This window comes from Ursus maritimus, unplaced genomic scaffold, assembly GCF_017311325.1.
Source record: "Ursus maritimus isolate PB19 unplaced genomic scaffold, ASM1731132v1 scaffold_5, whole genome shotgun sequence".
Classification (NCBI taxonomy): domain Eukaryota; kingdom Metazoa; phylum Chordata; class Mammalia; order Carnivora; family Ursidae; genus Ursus; species Ursus maritimus.
In genome coordinates, this window is record NW_024426663.1 from 16,306,748 (window position 1) to 16,331,231 (window position 24,484).

Below are 24,484 nucleotides of genomic sequence, written 5' to 3' on the forward strand. Positions count from 1 at the left end.
CATAATCAGGAGAATAAACTCCCTCTCCTGTCCCACTACCCTCCTCTCTTCATTATTTTAATGTATTAGAAAACTGAATATGAATTAATTTGGATTGCCTACCTTTTTTAGAGACCCCTCTAGCCCTTAAACACATATATTAACTTTTTTAATGCCACTGTTAAAATTTACCATATGTTTATTTCACAGATTCAGATATGTACACATAAATTCAAATATGCACACATGAATATCAGTCCCACATTTTCTAGAAGTTGAAAAAAAGAGAATACAATCTACCCTCTTAAATTCCTGTGTTAGTAGAGACTTTCTTCATTATAAGTTACCTAACTCCAATTCAAATTGCTTACACAAAAGTAATTTATTGATTCATGAAATGGCTCAAAGTCTGCCATCAAGACTCTCTCTCCATCTTCTTCTCTACTTTTCTTTGCGTATTGGCCTTATTCTTTCCTTCTTGAAACAGGGCTTTCTTTACCAGTACAGGGAGGGTAGATAAAAGCACATGGAGCATCTTCTATTCAGTGTTATCCCAGAAAAAAAGCTCTAGCATCCAAATAAGAATGTTAGTGAAAACTTATTGGCCCTGCTTGGGTACTATGATGATCTGTGAACTAGTCACTGAAGCCAAAGAGATTGAATAGTAGAACTGGCTAAGATTGCTAAGCCTGAGCTAGCCATGTCTTGAAGAGGTTGGAGCTGAGCATGACATTGTAATTTTTGATCCAAAGACTGTGTGAATTGAAGAGGAGAGCTTCCCCAAAGAAGGGTTTGGGATCTGTCCATCACAGTTGTCCTTGTGTCAGTTTCTCTAGTTTCTTGGAAAATGTAATGTACATGTCACAGACACTTATGTCATCTGATACAGAGAAGAGAAAATGTAGGATAACTAAATATGGGAAGATCCTACATTTTAAACACTTGAACTGATCCATCAGCAGATTGTTTTCCCATTTGTGATTTTGAAATAGACCTGAATGTTCAATGCCCTGGGTCCTTTTGCCACATTTACCAATGACTTCATGAAGCCTGTGGCCCGCTATGTGGAGGGCCTGCTTGCTGAAGTATTCATTCCAGCTACTACCTTCAAGTCGTGGGTGGTCCCCACTCATTTACCCACCTATAGCCTAAGATAGCATAGCAGCATCTATACCACAGAACAGGTTGGGGTTTTTTTGTTTTGTTTTAAGACTTTATTTATTTATTTATTGGATAGAGAAAGAGACAGGGAGTGCCAGTTGGGGGAGGGGCAGAGAGGGAAGGAGAACAAAAGGGAAAGAATCCCAAGCAGACTCTGCACTGAGCACAGAGCCCTACGAGGGGCTCAGTCTCACAACCTGAGATCATGACCTGAGCTGAAACCAAGAGTCACACTTAACCAGCTGAGCCCCCTTGGTGCCCATCCATAGAATAGTTTTAACATTTGCACATACACAGACTTAGTCTATAGTTCTTCATATTAATCCTACTTTAGCTATTGCTACAATCAAATTAATCTTGTCAAGGAAGAGCTTCTGATATTTTGGGGTTATTTTCCCCAGTATTTAATTTCTCTCTTGGTATCTATCTTTTAACACATAATGAAAGACTATAATACTCTGTTTTATAGAAATTGTTTGAGATTAGCAGGGTCCTACATACTTATGGCAAAATTATTTCTTAACTCTCAGATAAATATATTATGCCTTATTTTTTAAATTAAAGTGAAAAATAAAAATCAAGGACTTATTTTGTTGTTCATTAATTATTTTTATATCCAATTGAAATAATATGAGTTCTTATAATCTCTTTGCTTTTGTTCTTTTCCCTAGTTCTGGTTTTGTGTTTCTTACTTCACTAATTATTTTATTGTATGTCAGCTTCTTGTCATCTGCCTTAAATCCTTGGTGGAAAAAAGTAAGAATATTAGTTAATCAATAAGTTACCCAAGCAAACCAAAGTCACCAATATATCAGTTGCTCTTTCTCCACTTGTCTTCAGAGAAGATAGAAAATATACGGTCAATGTCTCTCAATGCTTTATATACAATAAAATTTATTTAATATTACCTAGTGACTAGATTTCAAAGTTAGATTGTTCTCACACACACACATACATATTCATTAAGTATATTGATAGACAAGTCAGTTTATTATAAAATATTGTATTTCACTGATTATAAGATGCGATTTTAACTACCTAAAGTACAAATATATCTTGCAGTCAGTATAGTAAGAAAGTATTGTGTATGGCTTAATAGGGAATGTTTTTTCTTTTGAAGTGGTACGTGGAATAATGGCAGATCTTAAAATCAATGGTGTCTTGGATTTGATGACACATAGTACTCTCATTATCTTTCTTCATTTTCCCAAAGAGTTTCATTTACACATTTATGTGAAAATTCTGTTGATCGACATCTTTTAAGAAGTCTAGGTTTGGCTTAAAGATTTCCTTTTGTAAAACTACAAAGTTTATTTTTGTAATGTTAATAGTCACTTCCTAATGTGTCTATTTTTATAAAATCAAAATTTTGTTACCATATTTCTCATCTCAGAGCACACTTAGATTAACAACACCATTCAGCCATCATTGTCACAGTTCTTTTCGTATGTACAAAATCACGGGTGTCACTTATATCTTACCAATTTAGTTTTAGGATTTAGATGTAATTTTATATATTTCATTCAAAGTGAAAACAGTAGTATTAAGAACCTGCAACTCTTATGTATAAGGTGAAACTATTTACATTAATCTCGATAATTCAGTTATGACTCTCTTGCCTTAAATCTCTTTGGTATGTTTCTGTTCTGATTTAGTGCCTGGTTTAAAGATTAATGTTACAGGGTAATTTACTGCAGCTTCACAGATGGTATTTGAATCTTTGTAACTGGGCTTTGGAATCTATGCACAATTCCAGATAATGTTAGGTTAACATCAGTGTAAATGTTGAATTAAAACGGTTCTAAAAGATCATGATAGAAATTTCATTATTCCTTTTGTAAAAACCATAAATTTTGAGGGGATTTCATGGGCTAAGTATTTTTACTTCACTAGCATGGTTAAGATAGAACCAGCTCCTTCTATTTGAAATCACCAGCCCTATATGTTAAAAATAAACATACAAAATAAATTACCGTGTTTTAAACTATTTTAAAGTTCTAGTCACAGGAGAAGTTACTGTTCTTATTTTTATAGCTTCCTATATGAAATGCTTTATAGAATCCACAAACACACATTGCTTTTAGTGTCTTTCCTTTGATGTCTATAAAAGACCCATTCAAAACTGGAGGTGAGTGCTCCTAATGTGCACAACAGAATTTGGCTGAAGTTATTTCAAGCTATTAGAGATAACCTTTCTCTGCATGTCTTTCGAGGGAAAAACTGGTACCAACAATACCAGTTAAGCTGTAATTAGTGTAACTAACAACGAATAGGAAAGGGCAGACTAGAGGTCATTCTGAAGAATGTAAAGGTATTAGCAGGTTAAGGTTGTAGGGCATCCTATCCTCTGGCTTAATCTGTTGCCCTAGCTGGTGAGATTGGTTGCAGTCATCAGTGCCCTCTGACCCTGAGGTGTTGCTCTCTCATAATTTATTGGTCACATGCCAAGTTCCTCTTTCCTGTCTAGTGAGATGACTTTAGGAATGGCAGATTCATTTTAAAGTTCTTGTTAAAAATGTCTGCAGATTTTCAACCTTTTAACGTAGAGGTTTACAGATTAATTTGCTTTAATGTTCTTGTCCTCCCAGCCTTAGACTATATGAAATTGTCATTTTGCTGCCTTACAGAATATGATTTGTTGAGATCATTTAACATGTATTATGAGAGGAACGCTTAAAATCTAACTATTAAATCAGATGTTGTGTAACTGACTCTAATACATACTGAATATTCTACCTTTTATGGGCCACTTCTTCAAATTTAATTGCCCACCAGTGGCTTTTGTTTATGTTTACAGTCAACTCAAATGCGCTTAAAGGATAAGAATTGAACAGAGGAATGACCTTTTGTTTTCATGAGGTGTAGTTAACCCCTCTCTTCTAGTATCTGGCCTTGGAGTTTTTCTCATCTCATTACATGATACCAACACATAAACAGGAGGAATGCCATAGAACTTTAATCATTCTTTTCCTTTTCCCATTAAAGTCATGCCTGTAAGATTTCTGTAACTTCTATAGTTTTATTCTACTTAGAAAAACTAGAAAGTTTTGTGGGGTGTTTTGTTTTGTTTTATTTTGTTTTTAAGCAGTAGTCAGCTCAAGACAGCAAGCACTGTGAAGAGTGAAAAGGAATCGTTTTTCCTTTCAACTTTTTGTCACTATCTTGGTCTTAGATTATCATTACTATCACTTTTAATTATAGATTTCATTAAACTATAGGTTATTTATTATCCGTGAAGTAGGCTAGGGAAGTTTCCAATAACTAAAGTTTTATGCTGGGAGGCGTTAAACCACATGACCCCAAAGAAAAGAAAAGAACATTTAAAATTCAGGTTATCCCAGATCACGTGGCTATCTAAATACTTAAAGAATGTACTGTATGTTGGCTAGTTGAACATATTACATTAAAAAAGAAAGAATGTGCAGACTTAAAAATCATAGTTCTCATTTAAGTACTTCAAGAAATAATTAGGATATATTTTTCCCTTGAGTCCTCCATCTTAGTGTTTTATATGCATACTTCTGATGGTTCACGGATATACCTTTTTTTTTTTATTTTAGTAGTTTACTTGTTCATTCTAATATATATTAGAAAAAGTATGAATAACACATGAAACCCATTTAATGACTGCTTAGGACTAGGCAAACAGAAACAGAAAAAGTGAGTTGATGTAAAGAAAATACCAGATATTTTCATAGTAACAGTACTTTGTGTATATGGCAAAATGCATAAAAATATTATACAAATGAATGAAATGAGGTAAACAATGTTCTATCTCAACATGAAATTCTCATAATTTTTCTTCTAGTCAAGAACTCACAAGGTACTCATATCCCTCTATTTCTACATGCTATCTGTTGGTTGTCATTTATTTAATTTATGTATATGGATGTGTGTACTTGGTAGTTTCATCTTTTGTTTCTAAGACAAACCAGCTTCTCTGGGCTTCACTCTTGGACTAGACGATGTCTGAGATTCCTGCCAGGCAGGGTTATCAGTGATCAGATGATAAGTTCCTCGTGGTTGGGAATCACATGTGTGTAATTCCATCTGAGTAGTAGTTAGCATAGTGACAATTGCATATCATCATTAATACATGTGTTCTTATGGACTGAGTCACATGTTCTAATCACAAATTTAAGAATGTTTTTGCTTGGGATGCTGGGTGACTCAGTTGGTTAAGCGTCTGCGTTCGGCTCAGGTCATGATCCCAGGGCCCTGGAATCAAGCCCCGCATTGGGCTTCTTGCTCAGCGAGGAGTCTGCTTCTCCCTTTGCCTGCTGCTCCCCGTGCTTATGCGCTCTCTCTCTCTCTATCTCTCCGAGAAATAAATAAATAAAATCTTTAAAAAAAAAAGAGTGTTTTTGCTTATCCCTGTGCTTGCCCCAAACTAACAATTTTTCCCAAATTAATATTAAGTATCATATCAATAATTTAAAACTGTTTAGAAATAAAGAACAGACTGATGCCACTTAGAGTTCACACAGACACCAATCTTTTTTCGTGCTAGGATTTCCTGAGCAATGACACCAAGGACAGTATTGGAAAGTCTTATTTTTTCCCTCTTCCGTACTATCTTACGATTAACTATGAGAGGAGGACATCAAAGCTGAACTGACTTCAAAGCCTGTAACACTTACAGTTCCCAGCTAGTACCGTAACCAGCGGCTTCACCCGTGCAGCAGTTCATCTTATAGAGAGCTGCCACACAAGGTTCCACCCCCTGCTTCCCGCCTTCCCCTTTTCCAAACCTATCAAACTAAAATCTGCTCTTTAAACCAATCTCAAAGTAAAACCAGTCCAGGGGATTGGCATATTAGCTTAATTTCAGGATTTTACCATTGCAAAGTAGACCATATTTATTATTCATTCACTCATTCATTCATTCATTCATTCAACTTTTCCCAAAATTATGCCTGTTACCACAGGGTCTTAGGCGCTGTTCACACTATGTTCTTCACTATATTTATTTCAAAAGTCTAATATCCACATGTAAGTAAGATTGTGTATACACCTTCCACTTTAGTTAGGCATCACAAAATGAAAAATTAAAGGGTGAGTCTGGTAGTTGGCACTGTAAATCACTGAAATTAAAAGAAATGAAATCTAAGATACTGGTTTTCCATCAGAATTCCTGAAGTGTAATTTTTGGAAACACATGCTTTCTCTAGTAAGAGAAATAGAGTTTCACAGATATACAGTTTTCCCACGATGTGGAAATTAATATTTTAATTAATTTTTAATTAATATTAACTTTAATGTTCAAGCTTGCCCCATACTCATAAGTACTAACGACTCAAAGTAGTTACTAAAATATTACACAGGCCAATTTCTTGAGCACTGTAAAACTAGCATCAGCTGAAGATTGTTGGGTTTGTTTGTTTGGTTTTTTTTTTTTGAGATTTTATTTATTTATTTAGAAAGGGCGAGCAGGGGGAGGAACAGAGGGATAGGGAGAGAGGGACTCTTGAGCAGACACCCCGCTGCTGAGCTCAGAGCCCATTGCAGGGTTGGATCTCACGACCCTGAGATCATGACCTCAGCCTAAATCAAGAGTCGGACGCTCAACCAACTCAGCCATCCAAGCACCCCATTAGTTTTTCTTTTAATAGTCGCAGCTCTTAAAGTCTAGTAGGTAGCATCCAGATCTTTAAGTTATGGCACTAAAGGAACCCAGAAATTTTAATGATTTAGCTGTTCTCAACTCCAATTCATAAATGATGTTCTGAATATTTTATGACAAAGGCTTTGATTGTGGATTATGGGAATTAAATATGCTCAGTATAATGGTTGTGTCAGACATGGACTGGGCTGCATTATAAACTAGTGAGCTTTCTGTCTTTTGAAGCATTCAGGTAAGGGCTCGATGACCACTTTTCACAAATTTGATAGAAGGAATTCTTACCTTTGGAAGAGACTAGATGAAGTAATCTTTAATGTCTATTTCAATCCTAAGTTTCTATGTTTTAAAATTAAAGGATGTAAAGAAGTGAAGTTGAAAAGTAAGTGATGGCAATAGCATGTGGCTGCTGACTGCAGTCCAGTAATTAGACGTATTTTACAAAGAAAGATTCATAAATAGGTATCTTAAAAAGACTTGAAAGGGAAAAGACATGATGGCCTGAGTAGGTAAGGATAAACAACAAAATAATGCACTTCTCTTCTAGTGTTGAAGGTTGGGGGAGATAGGAACCTACTCTAAAATGTTCAGAAATGTGAGCTTAAGAAAAATGAGAATAAAGGATGAGGGGGGGTAATCAGAAGGGGGAATGAAGCATGAGAGACTATGAACTATGAGAAACAAACTGAGGGCTTCAGAGTGGAGGGGGTGGGGGAATGGGATAGGCTGGTGATGGGTAGTAAGGAGGGCACGTATTGCATGGTGCACTGGGTGTTATACACAACTAATGAATCATGGAACTTTACATCAAAAACCAGGGATGTACTGTATGGTGACTAACATAATTTAAAAAATTATTATAAAAAAATAAATAAAATTATTGTAGTATATTACAAAAAAAAGAAAAATGAGAAAGGGAGCTTTAAAGAGTGGGAACCCAAATGGAATTTTAGGGTGCTAGAAATAGAAGCCAAGGATTTTATATCTGCATTACTTAAAGAGAACAAAACAGGCAGGAAAATTAGAAGTTCAAATTTTACTTTATTTGAGATAGATAATAGATGGACTTTTCGACAGGTTCCATTTACCTTAGGAAGGATAAGCAGCTTCTGCAAGGTTATAAAGTGGCCACAGCAGGTTGCGACCAAGACAGGCTTTGCACCCGTAAGAATGAGATCCAGGAGTCACTAAGATATGGTGAAAAAGTGCATTGAGAGTTTAACAATAGAAACAGAAGGAATATGTTTATTGAAAGTGGTAGAAATCTTACGTGTAGGAAATATATTTCCTACATTCCTACATTGATGGTTCCCCCCGATTCTGCTTTGAGGAGCACAGTAAGTGCACTACAAAAAGCGCAGTATGAGTAGAGAATGAGAGTCGCAAACCAGTTTGTGGCTTTGAGCCAACTGTTGAACTTCTCTGGATCTCACATTGTTTTAACATTACTTAGGTAGATAATTTTCATGATCCTTTCTAGCTCTGAGAGTCTCTTCTAGAGGCTTCAATCAGACCAAATTAAATACACACTTCGAAGGCTAAGAGTTCAAACACACCACATGTTTCAGCTTACAGCACCTAATTTGCTCTGCCCTGTAGATAATAGCCATGCTAGAAAACTCAGGATAATTTTGTGAAGATTCCGACATTTTGAGGTGTATAAAAATTATGGGAAAATCTCCTGTGTGGACAAATAAGATGTAAAGATACCAGCGACGCTGGAGAAATTAGGTCGTGCTAAGAAAAGTGAACGCAGACCCCTCCGTTTGAGTTTTAAAAAATGATTGGATGTATAAAAAAGGCATCCAAGAGAGAGCCGGCAATGTTGCCTCAAGAGCAGAGACCAGGCATTTATATCAGAAGTGAATCTGTAGGGGCGCCTGGGTGGCACTGCGGTTGGGCGTCTGCCTTCGGCTCAGGGCGTGATCCCGGCGTTATGGGATCGAGCCCCACATCAGGCTCCTCTGCTATGACCCTGCTTCTTCCTCTCCCACTCCCCCTGCTTGTGTTTCCTCTCTCGCTGGCTGTCTCTGTCGAATAAATAAATAAAATCTAAAAAAAAAAAAAAAAAAAAAGAAGTGAATCTGTAGGTTTCATTTATTGGCAATAAAGTGATAGGGAGATCTCGGTGACACATAGATGTTTTCTAATGAAAAGGCAAAAGGTACTCCCAAAGAGCCTTTAGAGAGATGAGAAAAAGCTAAAAAATATAAAATCTACAAAGATGAAAAATGTGGAAAAATAATTTGAATTGCCATTTAAACCTAAAATCAGTAACATGTTAAGGAAGTTTTACTCCCCAGAAGTAAAATGTTTACTTCTCACTTACAGTTCTTTGTTGTTAAAATAATTAAGTGCTTTCCAAAAATGTTAACCCTTTCATTTCCTGAGAATAGATTATGTGAATACTAGGACCACACAACTAACTGGGGGTTATATTTGACTATTAATTGTGGTTGCAGACTTTAAAGAGTCTACTTTAATACACAACTAAATTTTTATTTGTATGCCTTGGTATAATGTTTTTCCCAAGCTCTGGTATTCTGGGTTTCCTGAATATCCATACAAAAACTTCTTATCACTATTCGAGCCATGTTACATCCTCTGTTTTGAAATAAGAATACGAATTACAATCGAGTCTTGAACAATAGGCATTTGAACTGCATGGGTGCACATAATATGTGTATTTTTTTCCGTAAAAACAGTACGCTACTATAAATATATTTTCTTTTCCTTATGATTTTCTTAGTAACATTTTCTTTTCTCTAGCTTACTATATTGTAAGGATACAGTATGTAATACATTTAACATACAAAATATGTGTCAGTCACTGTTTATATTACCAGTAAGACTTCCGGTCAACAGTAGACTCTTATTGGTTAAGTTTGGGGAAGTGAAAAGTTAAATGAAGATTTTCAGCTGTGCAGGGGAATGGCACTAACCCCCACGTTGTTCAAGGGTCAACTATGTATAGAAATGATCATTTATAGCAACATTAATGTTATTTAACAGTTAGGATCATTACATTGTTATTTTCTGGTTGGGAACTTTATCCCTATGCTCTTTTAAATAGTATACATATCTATGAATGAAAATTGTCTTCTAAATAACACATTAATAGGAAGTTAGAAATGAGTGTAATTCTCTGAATGTGTTTTCTATAACAGTTTATACCTTCAGTACTGATCACTGACATGCTTTCCCCAGCTAAGTGCCATTAATTCATTTACTGCTGCTTTTGGAATGAAGAGAAATTACCAAAGAGTTTTTCATATGTGAATTTCTCTGTTAGTGGATTGTTCAACTTTCTTATTTTTTTTATGTATATGGTGCTTTTTTTTTATGTGTATGGCTAAAGCCAATTCTCTTCTTACAAAAAAAAAAAATCTACTGTGGCAATAGTTCTGAACCCCTTGGCTGAAGTCCAAGTTGCTGGTTGTTTTGCCACACTTAGTTCCACATCGCTGACTTGGGAAGGCAGGAGTGGCACCGCTCTGTGCTGACCTATTGGTCATGACCACTCCTACTTCATTCTCAACATTTTCATACTAATCTCCTTTGACACATAATGTACTTCTGCAGTAGTAAAAGAAGATGTAAAAATCTCGAATCAATTAACCAATGCAGTATCTCAGGATCCATTGGGATTTTTTTTCTTAGTGTTATAATTTAAAGCATTTGCTCAGTAGATACCCTCTCATCCTGTGTTTCACATGTGAAAGGAGACATTCAAAGAAAGTCTCCAAAACCTAAATTAAATACATATATCAAACTATTACCATAAATAGTATATATTTCTTTGGTCTAAAGAATATATTTTAGTCTTTATTAAAAAAACTGCCTCGTGAATGGCTGATTGTACTGTGCACATTGAAGCAGAATGTCAGAATCTTCTAAATAAATTATTATGGAATAAGGCAGAACTTCAGCTCTGAATTTATATAATCCATTCCATTGTAGGTTTTTTTCCATTGAAGAATACATTTCTCTGCCATAAATTGTACTGAGTATGAACAGCAGAGTCATTTGAGGTTCATTGAAAATATAGGAGAACATCATGTTTCCTGTCCTTTTGTTAAACTTGGCATATTGATTTTTTTTTGCACAGCTTGCAGCACAGAAATGTGATATACAGCTATGGCAAGACAAGCTAACCACATGTGAATTTGTTAAGTACTGCTGGATTAGCAGAAATTGTCTGACTGTGCAAATAGCAAGATTTGACTTCTCCAGGAACTCTTTATGACTTAATCAATTAAAATAACAAGTTTTTATTTTATTGCCCAGAATAAATCATTAGCAAAATTCATTTTCTCCTGATCACTCATTTGTAGGATGTTTACATTCATTTTGTTTATGTATTTCAAGCAAAGTAATAAATATGTAGAATTCGAACCAAAAATTCAAAGTCAAATGTAAGAGGATAAGGATGTAACAAATGTTACCTATTGTTGTAATAATGATTCTCAAATTTTGTTAAGAATGAGATTCTAGATTTTTATTTAAATTTGCCTTGCCTTCTCCTTTTTAATATCTCTTTAGCTTTCATGCTTTTGTTCCCTTTAGGCTCAAAGGCAGCAAGGATTTGGATTTGTCTAATTCGTCTTACTGCATTTAAATATAGAACCGTGTGGAAATGGAGTCTGTGAAGTAGGGCTCATTTGCTCTTCTCCTCACCTTGTGAAACCCCCTCCTTAAATGTGTCCATTATACAGTTCACCTTGCCTGACTTCAAAGAGTAGAGATGGAGGGAGAGTGAGCAATAACTCAGCAGAGTGGGTTAGCCATGGTTTCTCAGAAATGCTAATGCGTTATCTATCAGGTTTACAAAGTTCTCTGAGTTCTCTTGGAAGCAAATAAACCATTGTGTGGTTTTCTGTAGAACCAAGATGACAGTCTATGGAAAGCTAGGAGACATCCTTAATATCATGTATACGTGATCATGTTGTCACCTGCCTTTTAGGAAAATATTTTCTGTGTAACATCTCAATCTCTCCGAATTTGGGTTTCTTCTATCAACATTTTTTATCAGCATTTTTTTTCAACATTTGCTGTACTTGCTCTCATTACTTATAAACAGGTGGACATCTTATGAGATTGCATGCCAAATTTATTAGAAACAAGTCTTTCTAAATTATCTGGCAAAAGCACAAAGCATGAGTTGTTCCCCTAATAAAAAGGGGGGAAAGGGTCAGAGCAAAGAAGAAAGTGCCACTGGTTTGTTTTAGGTGACGCTGTGTCCTGCTTGTCTGGTTTGATTACCCAGAGCCCCTGAAGCCTTAGGCAAAGCTGATTTTAGCTATAATCAGCTTCTTAACCTTTTGAGAACTAACATAAACACTACCTAGCAGTGGTTAATTATGTCGCTCTGCTCCACACTACAAAGTGCAAAGGTAAAAGTGTAGAACTACAGGAACACATGTTGTGACAAAATTTAACAAGATGACTTAAGGGGATTGCAGCAGAATGCAGTTGTGTATTTGTGATAAAGTTTAAATTAATAAGGAGACTTACGGGTACTTTTTAAAAAATGGGAAGCTCTAGTTTCTGCTGAAGTTTTATCGTAAGTGTTGAACATTCATGTAGTGCCTTTTCCTTTTTGCTGTCCTCACATTTGTACTTTTCCCTGAAATCCTCTTTTGATTGTACATATATATTAGAAATACAAGTATATTCTTATAGTTTCATTCTTTCATTTTCAGAGTAAACAGAAGTGGCTGCAGTATTCATATAAGTAGAGTAAAATCCTCTTGGTTCACTTTTATAGATAGTAAAAATTCATTAGGGGAAGAATGGAATTTCTTTATAGTTAAATGGGATATTGTGGTTACGTAGGCAAGAACTAACTTTTTGATTTAAAACAGGAGCTCTTGATGCAAGAATCTGATGGTCATATGGGAAATTAATATGTAAGATGATTTTACTCTCTGTGGTTGGTGTAACTCTAGGGTAGTGATGTGACTAATGGGGTAGAGAACCATAAAGATTGACTAATGTACTTATGAAGGCTATCTCCTCAAAGTCTTATTTGCGGGGAAAACTCCACCAGGAATATTCTCCTGAGGAAGGGTTGCAGGTGACCAGGAGAATATATGGAGCCATAAGCCATACCCCATATTCTAAACCTCTATACCGGCAGTTTTACCTGAAATTCCATACCTTGAAAAAATTCTGAAGGGTAGAATCTTATTGCTCCCCAGTGACACACATTATAATCAGTCACTCTGTGTGGAATTAACTTAAAATGGAGTGGGAGGGGAAGGTTTGGACTAAAGATGAACTGTTTTGTGTTTTTTTTTTAAATCTAAGGTCAATTCCTCCTAAATAACATGAATATGCTACATGCTCATATTACATGGTATAGTTTATGTTGTGCTTACAGTAAGCTAAAAAACTACATGTAAAGAAGGAGCCTTGTAGAGGTGAGCATTGTGGGCCTTTCACAATTTCTGAGGAATTGAGCGACATTTGCTGGGCAGCACGGCCAGCTCCTTTAGTAAACTTGGCCTCATGGTAAATAAAGGTAGCCTTGTTAATAAATAACTTAAATTCATTAACCTAAGGGCCACCCAAAAGGAGGAGTTCAGTAAGTTTTGTAGCCGTATATAAACTATGGAATAAGTGAAGCTAGAGAGCAGGTAACCAGACATTTTGGGTCCCTTGCAGAAATGTTTTGATTGAATCATTTTCTCTATTTTGTAATCAGCTTGTTGAAAGAAACTATTATATAAATGTCCCCAGGGGCACCTCCATGGTTCAGTTAGTTAAGCGTCTGACTTCAGCTCAGGTCATGATCTTGGGGTCCTAGGATTGAGCCCCACATTGGGCTCTCTCAGAAGGAAGTCTGCTTCTCCCTCTGCCCCTCTCCCTGCTCATGCTCTCTCCTCTCTCTCTCTTTCTCTCTCTCTCTTCCCTCTCAAATAAATAAATAAAATCTTTAAAAAATAAATAAATAAACGTCCCCATTACTGCCGCTATAGATGTCTTTCAGATGACATGCTTTTTATTTTATGGCACATGCTACAAAAATATAATACTTGTTGAGTCTTCTGGTGTGGATGGAGGAGACTGCTCAAGGCTGGAGGGCTCAGGCACAGCTTCTCCAGCTGCCCCTGGTCCCTTGGCTGCCCTGAGGACTGAAGAATCACTGTCTCTGCATCCCTGTAACCCATCGAGGACCCACCATGGGCTGGGGGGTGGCTGATTTAGAGCCATTAACTCATTACGTTTTATGAGGTCCTCTCTTAGGAGGACCTGTAGGAGAAATCCTTTCCAGAACTCTGATTTCCCCCAAGCAATTATTTCTTTTTATCTTATTGTCAATGAAAGTCTTACAGTATGTTATTCCAGTGGTTCCCGAACTTAGCTCCACAAGAGCATTACTTGAGGAACCAAGGCCTCTCTTCTGTTACAGTACAGTCACAATATCTAGGGTGGGATCCAGGCATCAGCCTTTTTCAAAGATCCCCAGGTAATCCCCAGTGGTTTCCCAAGTTTGGGAACCACTGACATACCCATTTATTCCCCTCTTAGCTTTCACCATTTGGAAGCTTAAGCCTAAATTTGCATCCCGTCTGTAGCAACTGAATAGGACTAATCACATCCATTCATTATTTTCTTATCCATTTTTGCTTTTGCCTTAACTTCTTCGAGTGCTTTCATATAATTTTATATTGTGTCTATTTTTTAATACCATTAGTGAAGTACAGTTTACATACTATAAAATAATTTCATTTTAAGTATACAGTTGAATCATTTTTAGCTAATTTGCGGTAGTGCAACAATCACCACAATTGAATTTTAGAATACTTCCATCACCCCAAAAAGTTTATTTGTGCCCATTTGCTGCTTCCATCCACAGTCCCAGACAATCAGTGGTCTACTGTCTCCATGTATTTGCCTTCTCTGTAAATATCCTATAAATGGCATCAAACAATACGTGATCTTTTCTGTCTGGCTTCTTCTGCATACAGTGTTTGTGAGGCTCAGACGTATTATAGCATGTATCAGTAGTCCATTCCTTTTTGCTGCTGAACAGTATTCCATTGTGTGGCTATGCTATGTTGTGTTATCCACTTACCAGTTGACGGATATTTGAATTATTTTCAATTTGGAGCTGTTATGTGTAATGCCACTACAAACATTCACATATGAATCAGTCCAGACATAAGTTTTCACTTATCTTGGGTGTATAAATAAGAGTAGAATTATTAGGTCATGTCGTAAGTTAATATATTCAGCTTTTCAATGAACCGTGGAACTTTTTCAAAGTGGGCACACTATTTTACATTCACACAAGCAAAGTATAAGAGTTCCAGTTTTTCCACATCCACATCAACTCTTAGTAAATCAGTGCTTTTGATTATAGCCATTCTAGTAGGTTTGTGATGTTACTTCATTTTGGTTTTAATTTTTATTTCCCTAATGACTACTTGATATTAAGTATGTTCTCATGTGTTTATTAGCCATATGTATATCTTCTTTGGTGAAATGTCTGTATTTGTTTTGCCTATTTTTTAATCTTTTGTCTTATTACTGGGTTGAAGGAGTTCTTTATATATGCTAGATACAAGTCCCTTATCAGGTATGTGATTTATGAATATTTTATCCCAGGCTGTGGCTTGCTTTTTTTTTTTTTCTTTATGGTATCTTTTGAAGTGCAGAAGTGTTTATGAGTTCAAAATCTAGGAAGTTCAATTTATTATTTTTTTACGAGTTGTATTTTTGGTATCATAGCTAAGAAGTCTTTACCAAACCCTAGATCATAAACTTTATCTACTATGTTTTGTTGTTTAAATTTATAGTTTTAGCTCTTACATTTAGGTATGATTCGTTTTGAGTTCATTTTTATGTATGATATGTGGTAAGGATCTAAGTTCATTTTTTGGCCTGTGGATATCTAATTTTCCCAAGAGCGCTTGTTGAAAACATTCTCCCCTTTGAAATGCCTTGGACCTTTCTCAAAAATCAACTGAACATAAAGTAAGGATTTATTAATAAACTTTATATTCTGTTCCATTGATCTACATATCTATTTTTACACTAGTACTGTGCTATTTTGAATGCTGTAGCTTTATCATAAATTTTGAAATTACAACATTGTTCTTTATTTATATCATCTGTAAATTCTCTCAGCAATTTTTTTTTAGTTTTCTTGTCCTTCTTTTGTTAAATATATTCTTAACTTTTTAATCTTTTTGGTGATATTGTGAATGGAATTCTAAATTCCATTTTCAAGTTATTTATTGCTAGTGTAAGAATTAAAATTGACTTTTGCATATTGATTTTGTATTCTTCAACCTAGATAAAACTTGTTTATTGGTTCTGGAATTTTTTTTTGGAGCCCAACACAGGGCTCGAACTCAGGACCCTGAGACCTGAGCTGAGATGAAGAGTTAGATGCTTAACCGACTGAGCCACCCCAGGCACCCCTAGAATTTTCTAATACAGGAGCATATTATCCATGAATAAAGACAGCCTACATCTTCTTTTCCAGTATTCATGCCATTAATTTCTTTTCTTCCTTTGCTACACTAGCTATAACCTCCTGTGCTATGTACTATGTGGTAAGAAAAATTGTAGTTTTTTTTTTCAAGGATTATTGTTACTGCTATTTTTTTGTTTGTTCATTTGTTTTTGTTTCATTTTGTTTTATTTGTAGTAGAAACTTGTCTGAACTTAATCTGCAGAATCTGTCTTCCATTCAGTATATACATGCTGATATCTGGGTTTTTTTAATTCTTATTTTTGTTTTATATTAGACTTGCTTTTTATCTTTTTTTAAGATTTTATTTATTTATTTGACAGAGAGAGAGACAGCCAGCGAGAGAGGGAACACAAGCAGGGGGAGTGGGAGAAGAAGAAGCAGGCTCCCAGCAGAGCAGGGAGCCCGATGTGGGGCTCGATCACAGGACCCTATGATCAAGCCCTGGGCTGAAGGTAGACGCTTAATGACTGAGCCACCCAGGGGCCCCTAGACTTGCTTTTTGGCGATCAACCCTTTGCTGCATAGATTAATAGTCAGAGTTTTTGCTCAATCATCCCAAGCCATAAGGCTCTGTGGATATTTGTGTGTGTGAGTTACAGAGTGTATTCAAAGTTCATGCAGTTTTCAAGTCTTCCCCCAGCTTTTATTTTTGACTAGGCTTTCCTAGGACTTCTGTGCCAGCACTCAGCCTTGCAGAAAGGAGGGATGTGCCAGGGATTCATCTAATCTCTCGATGGCTCTCTCACTTCCAGGATCTCCCTATCCGATTTCTAGCCAGTCCATTGGTCTGTTGCTCACCCCAAGTGAGATCACAACTTCAGTTTGGTAGGGCCATAGGCTTTTGTGGTTAGTTTGCTTTATTTGCTGATAATACCTTTGCACAGGAGCTTTTCTCCTACTCCAAATCAAAGTCGGGCACTCTAGCAGCGAAGCTGTGGGCTTTCACAGCCAGTCCCACCCTGGAAGCACTACTCTCCATTCCAAGCTGCCTGCCACAGATTGTCACTGTTCTGACCTGTAGTTCAGCAGTTTTTCATGAATAAACACTTCTCAATTTGTGGTTTGCCTTTGGTTGATTTCTGGAGTGCTGAGATGGTTGTACTTGACGATTCTGTTGACTTTCATAGCTGTATTCGAGATTTGCCAGCCTGGGTTCTTTTTTGTAAGCCACAAATCCTTTTTGGAACAAGGTGAAACAGTCAATATATAAATAAGAATAAGGTAAAAGAGAAAAATAAAGCAAGGATGAAGGAAATATAAAAATAAGAACATAAATTCCTTATGGAGCAACAATAATTTTTAACTCCTATGACAGATTTTTTTCCAGTATGCCTAGGAATGGAAGTTGTCTTGGTCTTTCAATAGAGTTTTACCCTGTCAGAAAATACAAAAACCCAAGTCACCCTTGCCATTGAAGTGTAAAATAAATTGGGGAGGGGAGGAAGTATGTATCAAACCAAAAAAAAAAAAAAAAAATAGAGCAAGTTGGATCAAAATGCTACCCTGGAATCCTTTTTGTTTCATTTTATTTTGTTTTCTCCCAAAGGTCAGATCCCAACACTTGTACAACTTTAGACTGTAGGAATGCTTTAGAAAATGTGCAGTGATAAAACTGCCAGATTGAAGGTTTCTTAAGTGCTACTGTCCAAAATCACTAGGCATGCTTGAAACTAGTAATTCTTGTCAGAATATACACTCTCAGTGTGTGACTTTTATCTGCAGGTGGCAGAGCATATGTTTTAGCACCAAAAAGTGTAAGGTGTCAGAGAGAGGATATTTAATGTGTTGTAACCTATTTTTATTTTTAATTTTTTTCTTATAGCTGATTAGTTCCGGTCAAAAGCAGGCTAACTAAAATAGTTTCAGATCTTAAGGGCTATGTCTACATTAGGGGGGAAAAATGGTTCCAAATATAATTGTGTCGTTTGTTTTTATTTAACACATAAATCAAGGTTATTGGACCAGGATTTCCCATAAAAGAAAAATATAGTAGCATTTTAGGTAACTGAAGTCCAGAGACTGAGCTCTTCTCTTCAAATGAATTTTCTGATTAAATTATAATTAACCCCTTAAAAACAATCACCTTTGTTTTTATCCTTATTATAACAATTCATTTTCCTACTGTAGGAAATAGCTACTTAGGTATAGCTAGCAATTATAGATAGCAAGCAAATATCACTTAGTATTTCCTGACTAATGTAGTTCTTATTACATGATTCAAAGTTAACATTCTATGCATTAATCATCATTAAGGCCTTAGCTAAGGAAAAGAGTTACAAATTCAAACCCCAACTGTGGGAATGCAAGCACAGCATTGTCAGATTTTCCAGTTTTCTCAAAGAAGCCAGATATCTGTACATTTATTTGAAATCTGTCTAGTTTTAAGCATTGCAACTCACTTAAGTTTTAAAACTATTATACAGGTTGAACAAAGTAACTGCCATCCAACTCAGGCCCACAGGTAGCCAGTTTGCGACCTCCGTATGGGAAGAATAGTCAGAGCCTATTCTGATGACAACCTCTGCCTGATTTTCTATCATGTATCTCATGCTCACAAAAGAATGTATATATCATGCTCCCCAAATGGTTGTCTTCATTATTTTACTGTAGAATTCTGGAGTAATGTATTTTAGTGGAAAATGCACTGAATGAGGCCTCCAAAAACCTTGCCTGGTGGTTAATAGTATTCCTTAAGCCTTTCTTAGGCCAACAGGCCCTGGTCTCAGCACTTGAGGTGTGTTAACTCGCTTGATTCTATTTTTGGTTTTGCCTTTTTAAAGTTTTACAATGTTAGGTCAATCCTTTAACTTCTATAGATCTCTTTACCTGAAAACTTGTAAGATTGGGGATACATGACTGAATTAGACAATCTGTAAGAACTCTTTCAACATGAAAACTTTCACATGGAGAATATGAGGTTTGAAATTTCAGTGAAACAAAAATAAATTGTCAAGCAGACTATAATGTTAATTTGTATAACTATAATTAATTTGTGTGAATTTATGGCACGTTATCACATATAACACAATAAAAGTAAATGTATATAATCTTCAATTCACTTACATTCCTTCAACAAGTATCATGCTATGAAGATTTCAGTTAAGTTGAGAAAGAATTTTAGTACCCGCTGACCATGGGATTAAAAAGGCCTGAACCCTATCCTAAAGGAGCTTAGGAGCTCAGTGAGGCAGTATGTCATGCAACTAAAACTTAAATTAGAGCAGAAAATAAGTACGCAGATGTGGGTGACACATATCAGGGCTCTAAGTATTATTCCAGGGCTAGCAGAGTGGATGCATGAGTATGTGTGGCGTGTCTATGGGAGATGAGGTTCGAAAAGGGGGGAAGATGGGAATCGGAAGATGCGGAGGATCATTTAAGAGAGAAAAATATCTCAAAGTCAAAAATGAGAATGTTATCACACCAAAGAACTATAAGGCCCATTGCCCTTATAATGCTTATAGAATAGTGAGAAATTTTACATAAAAGCCAAGTAATTATTATAATGCTTTTTCTAACTTTTAGGAAGGTTGATGACTATAAGGAAGAATGTATCCCAATACAACTCTTGTGACTTTGACAGAAAACACAAATACTTGAGGTGTGGTGGTTAAATAAATTACTTGGTTTGCAGCTAACTCTCAAATGGTTCAGAAAAATAATGTACATAAAAGCAGTGAAGCACATGTGGCAAAAATGGTAACAATTATTCAATCTGATGGAAGAGTATATGGACAATCATTGTACTATTGCAACTTTTCTAGGTTTTTTGTTTGTTTTTTTTTACAATAAAAGTTGGGGAGGGAATAAAAGAGTGGAGAAAATATTGAAGAAAAAGTTCTCCAAATAACTTAAAGATTAAAGAATAAATCTAGGAAATACTTAGAATTGAACCATCATGAAAATACAGAAACTTTATGGTATAGCTGGATTGCTAAACAAAAAAAAAATTTATACCCTTAAATGCTTATATTAAAAAAGAATAAATGCTAAAAATTAATGACTTTTTAAAATTAAAAATAATAAAATAAAATATATTTAAAAGTCAAGTTTGATATAGCAGTTACACTATGGATATATAATTAGATACTTTTGGATATTTAGTAAACTTACTTCATTTCAGATTCTCAAATCTTAGCAAGTAGATCTTGCATTGTGTCTGTGGGTAGAGAGAAACTGACCGCTTTTGCACATCAGGAAGGGTAAAAATAGGGGCACCTGGCTGGCTCAGTCGGTAGAGCATACAACTCTTAATCTTGGGGTCATGAGTTCGAGCCCCATATTGGGTGTAGAGATTACTTAAAAAGAAAACTTTAAAAAAAGGGCAAATATAAAACAAACAAATGCTTTATTTCTTGAAAATTAAATCTCTACATTTTGGTAAGATTTTGTTCACTTACCTAAAAAAAGCAGAGTTGCTTAGCTTCCATGAATTTTGAGCACAGTAAGTTTATTCCCCCATTTGTCCTTGTCTTGTTTTGCCAGAATTATAAATATATACCTATAATAATATTCTTAACTATCCAGATGATTGAATAATTTCCCACTTCAGTGAGACACAGCCTAATCAAACGTACATAGAAATTTCATGAGTTTAAGAAAAGCACCTATGGGGGCGCCTGGGTGGCGCAGTCGTTAAGCGTCTGCCTTCGGCTCAGGGCGTGATCCCGGCGTTCTGGGATCGAGCCCCACATCAGGCTCCTCCGCTATGAGCCTGCTTCTTCCTCTCCCACTCCCCCTGCTTGCGTTCCCTCTCTCGCTGGCTGTCTCTGTCAAATAAAGAAATAAAAAAAAAATCTTAAAAAAAGAAAAAGAAAAGCACCTATGGTAATATCCAATTTTTAGTTTCAGTAGGAATTTGTTTCACTAATGTCTTTCTTCACCAGAATTGTAATAAACAAAAGGAAAAAGAATTCTACCCATATTTTTAAATTGAAGTAAAATTCACATATGTAATTTACCATGGTAACCAATTTTAAAGTCTACAATTCAGTGACCTACAGTACATTCACAATTTTGTGCAACCATCACCACTATCTAATTCCAGAAAATATTCATCACTCCAAAAAGAAACACTGTACCCTCTGGGCAGGCACTGTCAGTTTTACTTTCCCCCCAGCCCCTGGCAACCACTAGTCTGCTTTTGTCCCTGTACATTTGCCTATTCTGGTCATTTCATATAAGTACAGTCATGCAGTGTATATCTTCTCGTGTCTGACTTCTTGCATTTAGCATAATGTTTTCAAGGTTCACCCATGCTGTGGCATGTATCAGTTCTCCGTTCCTTTTTATTGCCTTATAATACTCTCTTGTGTGAATATACCACATTTTGCTTATCCATTCATCGATTAGTGGACATTTGAATTGTTTCTACTTTTAGGCATTATGGATAATGTTAGTATGAATATTCATGTACAAGTTTTTGTTTGAATACCTGTTTTCAATTCTCTTGGTTATATACCTAGGAGAATTGCTGGGTCATGTAGTAATTTTATGTTTAACTTTTTGAAGAATCACCAAACTGTTTTTTTCTGGCCACGTTTTTAATGTAGGCTTTTAAGGCCGGTTTATGGGGAAGAGAATCATAAAAGTGAGAACTTCCAAACTACCTCCCCCCCCCCAAATTTAGGTGTAATCTGAGTTGAGGTCTCTCTTTTGACATTAGTAAGCATTCCTCTGCCAGACGAATTGAGTCTTCACTGGAGGGCTTTTATTCTATGCTCTCGGACTGCTAGTTGCATAATTGAAGATTAGGTGGTTGGAGGGGTGTAACTAGACTTGGAGCTTTTGCAGTATTTTCCCCCTAATTTTTGTCTCCAGTTAAAGAGGACGAATGCTTTACCTTTCAGTTTAGAAGCATAATAATCTGGAAGTTTCAGACCTTCATCTGATATGCTTTAAAATAGTTTTAAATTAGGGTGGTCTTCTTAGCACTCAATAACTGTTTTAAATTTCCTAGAGTGTCCCTGAAAAAAAACAACAACAACAACAAATCTCCATTAGAATCCATGCCAGAATATTTCTCAACAACTGCTAGCCCTCTGTATTTAAAATGTTTGCATTACTAAAATTTCTGAGAAGCTTAAGAATTTCTTGAGAACCTACAATATTGGACCTTTTTAAAAACTAAACGGTTTACATATATACTTTGAGGTTCTGGCCTATGGTTAGCTTCCCCCTTGGAGCTGAAATATTTTATACTTGGAATTAAGCCAAATCCCTGACTTGCATGCATTCAACTTATGTTGCATGCATCCAAGTCCTGGCATTTGAATGGTCTTTTTCCTTCATCTGAATATTTTCTAACTTGAAGAAAAATAACACTTTTCGATTTAGGACTTGACTCTCTCTCCTCTCCTTCCCCTCTTCACCCCTAAGCAGATGTCTTCATACTATACGTACCTGCAATGCTATGAGGAGAGACAGTATCTTGGTATTTTCCAACTCAGGAGGATTACCCTTAAATACCCTCTAGCCTGGAGATCCCCAGAAGAGCTGCAAGGAATTCCGTAAACGTTTTGAAATTCTATGCTGAATAGGAGTTCTGGAGAGGGGAATCATAGCTTTTATCATAATCTCAAACTGGTATATGATCCCCAAAAAGTGGATATCCGGTAGTTCTAACAATGCCTGGAAACAAAAGGGACACACTTCCTGTGGCACCGTAACGGTGTGTGGTCAAGCCATGAGTATTTTTCAGTCAGACTTTCAACTGCAAAGTCAAAGTAATAGCAGTGTGAACTGGCCAAGAATCAGTGGTCCTGGGTTTGTAGTCACGCTGCAAATCACACTGCTTACTTGGGCAGAAATAATCCCTTTTGCATACTGGGTTTTCCCATCATCTCGGACTTACAGAACTTGTCATTTTTAGAAATAAAAACAGTCATTTAAGAAAACTCACCCTTCTCTTTAATATTTTGCTAATCTTCAACAATATGCACATCCCTTAGCAGGTGCCCTGCACCTTCCTTAAAGCTATTTTGGGCACTTGACTACCATCAGATGCTACTGAAAGTGAAGCAATAGCTTAGGTTATTGCTTCTGGGCCTTGGATAGTCCTAGTAGATCTCATCCAAAGCCCGCCAGCTTTATAACCTTGGAGCTATACTGATAGACCTCGGGGGCTTCAGTGGATGATCCAGTGGAGCTGCTGACGGGGAGCAGTTTTCAAGGGTGTACCAAGGGTAGATGCTTGTGATGCTGAAGGTGTTTTCTAGGAATGGATCAAGGTGGGTGGGACTGTTAGGGCACTGAGGGCACCAGACTACCTGCAGAGATGGAAGAGCCAGAGGTAAGGGCAGATGGAGGAGTGTAATGTATTACCCCTGCTCACACTGTGATGGCACCTTCTACCCTGAGGCCCCTAGTACGTGTGTAGAGTATCTTCTCCAGCCGCCAAAGTATTTCTTTTGACTATTTGATCATATTGTTCAGTTCTCTGAAATAGTTTTACCTTACATCTGCCCCTTACTGATTTCCAAAAACCACTTGAGGTTCCACATAAATATCGAAACACCTTTTTTCAGTTTTAGTTTCTGCACTGTGGTCCTTACAAACAGATTCCAATTCTATAAGCCAGGTTACAAAAGTGAGAGTCTTAAGGTGAAAAAAAAAAAAAATAGCAAGAAGCAGGAAGGATCGTTAGCTATTTTTTTAACTGATGTGTGAAGAGAGGAAAACTAACCTTGTTTGCACACCTGCTGTGTGCCATTCACTTTATCTGTATGGTCTCATCTACCCCTCATGGTACTTCTTTGTGGTGAGTGTTAGATATTTTTTCACAGATGAAGAAACCAAAGTTCGCATAGTTTGTAAGTGACAAAGTTGGAATTCAAACCCAGATCTGGCAGTTCTGCACTGCACTGCTTCCCCAACACCCACCAGGGATCAGCAGCAGTTGAGGCGTTTCCTGAAGGTTTGTGGTGGCAGTAGCTTCATGGAAGAGGGCCAGGGGATTTGTTCTCAAGCTGCATTGTATATTTACAAATATATTCTAGGGACACCTGGGTGGCTCAGTTGGCCAAGCATCTGACTTCGGCTCAGGTCATGATCTCAGGGTCTTGGGATCGAGCTCCGTGTTGGGCTCCCTGCTCACCGGGGAGTCGGCTTCTCCCTCTCCCACTGCCCCTCCCCCTGCTTTTGCGTGTGCTCGAGTTCTCACTCTCTCTCAAATAAATAAATCATATATATATACACATATACATATATATATATATATATATATATATATATATATA

General features: G+C 36.4%; 1 protein-coding gene across 3 annotated transcripts in view; it reads left to right on the forward strand.

Annotated features, from left to right (window-relative positions):
- FAM172A (family with sequence similarity 172 member A) overlaps positions 1-24,484 on the forward strand; it is a 419,583-nt gene that overhangs the window by 319,874 nt on the left and 75,225 nt on the right. Inside the window, exon 10 of one of the 3 annotated variants that reach the window (XM_040622091.1) lies at positions 10,869-11,131. The exons of the other annotated variants lie outside the window; for them this stretch is intronic. Within the exon in view, the coding sequence (XP_040478025.1) occupies positions 10,869-10,888 (20 nt within the window). The 3' untranslated portion in view covers positions 10,889-11,131. Of the gene's footprint in view, positions 1-10,868; positions 11,132-24,484 lie in introns of those variants that run through there. 3 annotated transcript variants of the gene reach the window in all.